The sequence below is a fragment of the Rhinoderma darwinii genome, chromosome 11 (genome assembly GCF_050947455.1).
Source record: "Rhinoderma darwinii isolate aRhiDar2 chromosome 11, aRhiDar2.hap1, whole genome shotgun sequence".
In the NCBI taxonomy this organism is placed as follows: Eukaryota; Metazoa; Chordata; class Amphibia; order Anura; family Rhinodermatidae; genus Rhinoderma; species Rhinoderma darwinii.
The window spans coordinates 9,732,998-9,741,232 of NC_134697.1; the positions used below are offsets into that span (position 1 = coordinate 9,732,998).

Sequence of the window (8,235 nt, forward strand, 5' to 3'; positions counted from 1 at the left end):
ATATTACTAAAGGGACTCTTCTCGTTTGTGGAGCTGCTTGGATACTTCCAAAGAGCGCTGGCTGGTGGCACATCCTCTATGCACTCACTGGGCACCATCAATAGTCTATGGAAGAAGCAGGGTGTCATACTGGACACTGACCACTATGTGTCACTGTTTTACCACAACACAAAACTACAGCACCACATCTAAGCACTGGTCAACAAGGGAAGGAAGAAGGGGGGGGGGGGGTACTTTACCAGTAAAAATAAATTATGATCCATTTCTCATTTGCTTCCTTGCTGACAGTAGGCAGCGATCAATGGCTCTCTCTATTCACTAATCATTCACTCAATGTCCACTGAGAGTCTCTGTATGTCACCAGGCAGATGATATCCCCTTTGTGACCCCAAGATGCCATGATTGGAGCATAAAGTATAACCCAATAGATGATTACCCGCAGAGCATCGCCCCAGAATACCATGCACTACGTACGGTGTGACGACATCCAACCTGGGAATAGGTAACACACACTGAATCCCAAGTAGATAGCCAGGCGAGGACTCATTAGAAGTCTGCGCACACTGTGATGATGTATGTCGGCTCCCACATTGCATCACTGTCATCGTTCCCTGTTCTTGCACAACAAACGTTTACAAAAACGATATCAACATTCACGTACAAATACGCCCAGACATTGAGGAGCTACAACTTAATAACATCATTCCCAATGGTTCGCAGCAGGGTACAAAGCTGCAAGACACAGAACAATGCAGAGGAAAGCAGATGAGCTGCAATCTGTCAATGCGAAACAATGTAACGATCTGGTGTGTAAAATGTACCCCAATGCGATGCTGGATCTATCGCCTTGTACTCTATAAGTCGATCACAATGTGTCGGGTCGATATCACTGGAGCTGTGTGCGCTGTCCGCTGAGGAATTGTAATGTGCAACTTGTGTCACTATCCAGAATATCGCTTTAAATTCTCTGTCTTAAGTCCATTGTATATAAAGTATTGATCGTGCTAAGAATCCGCCATATCACCTTGCAGTGTGCAGACTCTGGTCAAGTATTCTCACATGTTGTGTCAAGATCAGGTGTTATTGTGTTGCAGTGTGTAGGTTGAGTTATGGTCTAGTGTCACTATGTTGCAGTGTGTAGGTTGAGTTATGGTCTAGTGTCACTATGTTGCAGTGTGTAGGTTGAGTTATGGTTACAGTATCATTATGTTGCAGTGGGAAGTTTGGGTTATGGTCTAGTGTCACTATGTTGCAGTGTGTAGGTTGAGTTATGGTCTAGTGTCACTATGTTGCAGTGTGTAGGTTGAGTTATGGTCGAGTGTAATTATGTTGCAGTGTGTAGGTTGAGTTATGGTCCGAATTCATTATTTTGCAGTGTATAAATTGGGTTATCGTTAAGTATCATTATGTTGCACTATGTAGATTGGGTAATGACCCAGTGTCATTATGTTGCAGTGTGTAGGTTGAGTTATGGTCCGAATTCATTATTTTGCAGTGTATAAATTGAGTTATGGATAAGTATCATTATGTTGCACTATGTAGATTGCAACATAATGACACTGAGTCATTACCCAATGTGTAGGTTGGGTTATGGTCTAGTGTCATTATGTTGCAGTGTGTAGGTTGGGATGTGGTCTAGTGTCATTATGTTGCTGTGTGTAGATTGGATTATGGTCCGGTGTCATTATGTTGCAGTGTGTAGTTTTGGTTATGGTCCAGTGTTATTATGTTGCAGTGTGTAGATTGGGTTATGGTCCTGTGTCCTTATGTTGCAGTGTGTAGGTTGGGTTATGGTCTAGTGTCATTATGTTGCAGTGTGTAGGTTGGGATGTGGTCTAGTGTCATTATGTTGCTGTGTGTAGATTGGATTATGGTCCGGTGTCATTATGTTGCAGTGTGTAGTTTTGGTTATGGTCCAGTGTTATTATGTTGCAGTGTGTAGGTTGGGTTATGGTCCTGTGTCGTTATCTTGCAGTGTGTAGATTGGGTTATGGTTAAGTGTCATAATGTTGCAGTGTGTAGGTTGGGTTATGGTCGAGCATCATTATGTTGCTGTCTGTAGGTTTTGTTATGATATTGTGTCATTATGTGGCAGTGTGTAGTTTTGGTTATGGTCCAGTGTTATTATTTTGCACTGTGTAGGTTGAGTTATGGTATATTGTCATTATGTTGCAGTGTGTAGGTTGGGTTATGGTTCAGTGTCATTATTTTGCAGTGAGTAGGTTGAATTATGGTCTAGTATCATTATGTTGCAGTGTGTAGGTTGGGTTATGGTTCTATTGTCATTATGTTGCAGTGTGTAGGTTGAGTTATGGTCCAGTGTTATTATTTTGCAGTGTGTAGGTTGAGTTATGGTCTAGTGTCTTTATCTTGCAGTGTGTAGGTTGGGTTATGGTCTAGTGTCATTATGTTGCAGTGTGTAGATTGGGTTATGGTCCTGTGTCATTATGTTGCAGTGTGTAGATTGGGTTATGGTCTAGTGTCATTATTTTGCAGTGTGTAGATTGGGTTATGGTCCAGCATCATTATGTTGCTGTGTGTAGGTTTTGTTATGGTCTTGTGGCAGTGTGTAGTTTTGGTTATGGTCCAGTGTTATTATTTTGCAGTGTGTAGGTTGAGTTATTGTCTAGTGTCATTATGTTGGAGTGTGTAGGTTGGGTTATGGTCCTGTGTCATTATTTTGCAGTGTGTAGGTTGGGTTATGGTCGAGTATCATTATGTTGCTGTCTGTAGGTTTTGTTACGGTCTTGTGTCATTATGTGGCAGTGTGTAGTTTGGGTTATGGTCCAGTGTTATTATTTTGCAGTGTGTAGATTGAGTTATGGTATAGTGTCATTATGTTGCAGTGTGTAGGTTGGGTTATGGTCTAGTGTCATTATGTTGCAGAGTGTAGATTGAGTTATGGCCTTGTGTCATTATGTTGCAGTGTGTAGGTTGGGTTATGGTCCTGTGTCGTTATGTTGCAGTGTGTAGATTGGGTTATGGTCTTGTGTCATTATGTGGCAGTGTGTAGTTTGGGTTATGGTCCAGTGTTATTCTTTTGCAGTGTGTAGATTAGATTATGGTCTAGTGTCATTATTTTGCAGTGTGTAGGTTGAGTTATGGTCTAGTGTCTTTATCTTGCAGTGTGTAGGTTGGGTTATGGTCTAGTGTCATTATGTTGCAGTGTGTAGATTGGGTTATGGTCCTGTGTCCTTATGTTGCAGTGTGTAGATTGGGTTATGGTCTAGTGTCATTATTTTGCAGTGTGTAGATTGGGTTATGGTCCAGCATCATTATGTTGCTGTGTGTAGGTTTTGTTATGGTCTTGTGGCAGTGTGTAGTTTTGGTTATGGTCCAGTGTTATTATTTTGCAGTGTGTAGGTTGAGTTATTGTCTAGTGTCATTATGTTGGAGTGTGTAGGTTGGGTTATGGTCCTGTGTCATTATTTTGCAGTGTGTAGGTTGGGTTATGGTCGAGTATCATTATGTTGCTGTCTGTAGGTTTTGTTACGGTCTTGTGTCATTATGTGGCAGTGTGTAGTTTGGGTTATGGTCCAGTGTTATTATTTTGCAGTGTGTAGATTGAGTTATGGTATAGTGTCATTATGTTGCAGTGTGTAGGTTGGGTTATGGTCTAGTGTCATTATGTTGCAGAGTGTAGATTGAGTTATGGCCTTGTGTCATTATGTTGCAGTGTGTAGGTTGGGTTATGGTCCTGTGTCGTTATGTTGCAGTGTGTAGATTGGGTTATGGTCTTGTGTCATTATGTGGCAGTGTGTAGTTTGGGTTATGGTCCAGTGTTATTCTTTTGCAGTGTGTAGATTAGATTATGGTCTAGTGTCATTATTTTGCAGTGTTTAGATTGAGTTATGGTCCAGTATGATTATGTTGCAGTGTGTAGGTTGGATTATGGTCTAGTGTCATTATATTGCAGTGTGTAGGTTTGGTTATGGTCCTGTGTCCTTATGTTGCAGTGTGTAGATTGGGTTATGGTTCGGTGTAATTTTGTTGCAGTGTGTAGGTTGAATTATGGTCTTGTGTCATTATTTTGCAGTGTGTAAATTGGGTCATGTCTCAGTATGTTGCAGTGTGTAGGTTGGGTTATGGTTTAGTGTCATTATTTAGCAGTGTGTAGATTGGGTTATGGTCCTGTGTCCTTATGTTGCAGTGTGTAGATTGGGTTATGGTCCGATATCATTATTTTGCAGTGTGTAGATTGGGTTATGGTCTTGTGTCATTATGTGTCAGTGTGTAGTTTTGGTTATAGTCCAGTGTTATTATTTTTCAGTGTGTAGATTGGGTTATGGTCCGATATCATTATGTTGCAGTGTGTAGGTTGGGTTATGGTTGAGTATCATTATGTTGCAGTGTGTAAATTTGGTTATGGTCCAGTATCATTATTTTGTAGTGTGTAGATTGAGTTATGGTTCATTGTCATTATGTTGCAGTGTGTAGGTTGGGTTATGGTCCGGTTTCATTATGTTGCAGTGTGTAATTTGGGTAGTGGTACAATGTTGCAGTGTGACATGATATAGTTCAGTCTCCTGTGATATAATTTTTCATAGAAGATCTGTGGTATTGTTGAATGGTTTTATATTGCATTGTGGAGACTTTGTTATGTTTTACAGTATGTGGACCTTTGCGTGTTCCAATGTTATTGTGTTACATTGTATAGATTATACTACAGTCTCCAGTGTTATTGTATTTTGGTGTAAATACTGATTTCTACCTTCCAGGTTCCAGGGATATTACTTTGCAGTGCAGGTTCTTTTATGTCTTATTTTAATGTTTTGCATTGTGTAGACCGCGCTGTGTGGGACAATGAGTTATCACATTTCTTTGCAGTTATTGTTCCATAGCTGTGTAGACTCAGGACAGGGTGACTTTTAATGTGCAGTCTCCTCATGGTTAAATGTTGTTTACAGTTATATTCTAGTACAGTAAAGGTGCATCATGATTCTGTGTTAATGTGTTGTAGTAATCTGCCTTATGGTCCAGTATTGTGTTGCAGTGTGTAGTATATTTCATGGTCCAGTGTTGTTGTGTTGCAGTGTGTAGTATATTTCATGGTCCAGTGTTGTTGTGTTGCAGTGTGTAGTCTGTCTCTTGGTCCAGTGTTGTTGTGTTGCTGTGTGCAGTCTCACTCGTGGCCCAGTGTTGTTGTGTCACAGTGTGTAATATATGTAATGGCCCAGTGTCGTTGTGTTGCAGTGTGTGTCTCATAGTCCAGTGTTGTTATGTTGCAGTGTGTAGTCTGCCTCATGGTTCAGAGTTAAATTGCAGTGTATAGTCTGTTTCATGGTCCTTTGTTTTGTGTCACAAAAGTGTAGTATGTCTCATGTTACAGCAATGTATTGCTGTGTGTAGTGTGTCTCATTGTCCAGTGTTGTAATGTAGTGTCTAATGTGTCTCATGGTCCAGTGTTGTATTGCAGTGTATTGTGTGTCTCATGGCCCAGTGTTGTATTGCAGTGTGTAGTGTATCTCATGGGCCAGTGCTGTATTGCAGTGTTCAGTGTGCGATGTAGTGTGTCATGGTCTATTGTTGTGTTGTAGTGTGTCTCATGGTCTATTGTTGTGTTGTAGTGTATCTTATGGTCCAGTGTTGTATTGCAATGTATAGTGTGTCTCATGGTCCAGTGTTGTATTGCAGTGTATCTCATGGGCCAGTGCTGTATTGCAGTGTTCAGTGTGCGATGTAGTGTGTCATGGTCTATTGTTGTGTTGTAGTGTGTCTGATGGTCTAGTGTTGTATTGCAGTGTGTAGTGTATCTCATGGTCCAGTGTTGTATTGCAGTGTGTAGTGTGTGTCTTGGTATAGTGTTGTATTGCAGTGTGTAGTGTATCTCATGGTCAAGTGTTGTATTGCAATGTATAGTGTGTCTCATGGTCCAGTGTTGTATTGCAGTGTGTAGTGTGCGATGATCCATTGTTTTATTGCAGTGTGTCTCATGGTCCAGTGTTGTATTACAGTGTGTAGTGTGCCTCATGGTCCAGTCTTCAGTGCTATCACCTAGCAGCTCACATCCCCAGTGTTCAGTGTGTAGTGTGTACCATGGTCCAGTATTGTATTGCAGTGTGTAGCGTGTTTTATGGTCCAGTGTTGTATTGCAGTGTGTAGTGTGTCTTATGGTCCAGTGTTGTATTGCAGTGTGTCTCACGGGCCAGTGTTGTAGTGCAGTGTGTAGTGTGTCGCATGGTTCAGTGTTGTATTGCAGCGTGCAGTGTGTCTCATGGTCCATGCAGCGTGTAGTGTGCAGTGTGTAGTGTGCAGTGTGTAGCGTGCAGTGTGCAGAGAGCAGTGTGCAGTGTGTAGTGTGCAGTGTGTAGCGGGTAGTGCACCGTGTGCAGTGTGCCGTGTGTAGTGTGCCGTGTGTAGTGTGCAGTGTGTAGTGTGCAGTGTGTAGCGTGCAGAGAGCAGTGTGCAGTGTGTAGTGTGCAGTGTGCAGTGTGTAGCGGGTAGTGCGCCGTGTGCAGTGTGCCGTGTGTAGTGTGCCGTGTGCAGTGTGTAGTGTGCAGTGTGTAGCGGGTAGTGCGCCGTGTGTAGTGTGCCGTGTGTAGTGTGCAGTGTGTAGTGTGCAGTGTGTAGCGGGTAGTGCGCCGTGTGCAGCGTGCCGTGTGTAGTGTGCAGTGTGCAGTGTGTAGCGTGCAGTGTGTAGCGTGGATAAGGTTCTTACCTGCACTGTGAGATCCAATGCAGCCCATGCTGAACGCTGAGTGGGATGATATTGTGGGTGTAAAGAGCTGTAGGGTTGGGGGCACTACAGAGAGATGCTGCTGGGGTGATGGATGGAGGAAGGGCAAAGAGAAGGAAGAGGGGAGAGGAAGGGATCAAAGGATTGAGGAAGGGGCAGAGGAAAGGATGGAGAAGGGGGGAAAGAAGGAAAAAAAAAGGAGAGAGGGGGGGATCCACGGAGGAGGTTCCCCGTCACTGGGGTCTCGGATCTAGGATCATACTGGGATGTCTCCGGACGTGACGAGCAGACACAGCCCTCTCTCTTGTCTCCCTCTCTACCTCTCGCTCTCCTCCCCCTCTCTCTCTCTCTCTCTTTCTCTCGCTCCCTCTCTTTCTCAGGGATGCTCAGGGACCAGAAGCCCAGGGCGGGGGAGGAGGGATGAGACTCACAAACAGAAGGAGTGAGGATTGGCTGAGGGGGAGGAAACAGCTGGGAGAGAAGAGCTGTCACATCCACACAGCATGCAGTCTCTTTGGCACAATGCTGTCTATTTGGAGATTCCCAGATGCCTCGTTGATGTCTCTTCTTATCCGAATGGAAAGGGTGCTCCAACTGTCTCTGTCTTTAGTCTGTACAGATGTAGCAGAGCTGAGATAAGCATTTGCTGCTACTCATCACAATGTGCTGTCTGCAGGTAAAACTACTGCATTATCCTAAGTTATTGTGAAGCACAAACAATGCAGCCCCGAAGAGTGCGATTACAAAATCAGCTCTGCTACATCTGTATACGCTGCGACCGGTCACCTCCATGTCTGTCTCTCTGATAATGTCTCATCCTTGGCTCTGTGTATGTGGATCTGTGATACAACCTGTGCATCTCTCCCACACACTCTCGCCCTCCTCCCTCCCTCTCTGTCCGTCTGTCTCATTATGTTTTCTGGGCAGGTTTATCCATCAATTCTCAGCATCATAAAAGAGAGTGGAGAACATGAAAGAGACGGAGCGGAGCTCAGGGTGCAGGTCACGGGGTCTGATCTAACAGGGGGACATTATATCATGGGCAATAGGGGAATTTCACCCAGAGCGACCACCACACAACGCCTGGAACCTGCTCGAAACTTTCTCACTTTTGCTTGATGTAAACTTGTAATGATGTCATAATTATTTAGACACTGCATAGTAGTATTATTTGGGTACTATATATAGGACTGTTATTTGGGCACTATATAGCATTGTTATTTGGGTAATATATAGCATTGTTATTTGGGCACTATATGGAACTGTTATTTGTGTAATATGTAGAGCTGTTATTTGGGGGCACTGGGTAGCACTGTTATTTGGGCACTATATAGCACTGTTATTTGGGCACTATATAGCATTGTTATTTGTGCACTATATAGCACTGTTATTTGGGCACTATATAGCATTGTTATTTGGGCACTATATAGCACTGTTATTTGGGCACTATATAGCACTGTTATTTGGGCACTATATAGCACTGTTATTTGGGCACTATATAGCATTGTTATTTGGGCACTATATAGCATTGTTATTTGGGCACTATATGGAACTGTTAT

The 8,235-nt window shown here is 43.1% G+C and overlaps 1 protein-coding gene across 2 annotated transcripts in view; it reads right to left on the reverse strand.

Moving 5' to 3' along the window:
• Positions 1-7,502, reverse strand: part of FAM131B (family with sequence similarity 131 member B) — a 56,191-nt gene extending 48,689 nt beyond the window's left edge. For both annotated transcript variants that reach the window (XM_075842884.1, XM_075842883.1), the window contains exon 1: positions 6,659-7,502. In XM_075842884.1, coding sequence (XP_075698999.1) covers positions 6,659-6,686 — 28 coding nt within the window. In that variant the 5' untranslated portion in view covers positions 6,687-7,502. The remainder of the gene's footprint in view (positions 1-6,658) is intronic.
• Positions 7,503-8,235: the final 733 nt, after the last annotated feature.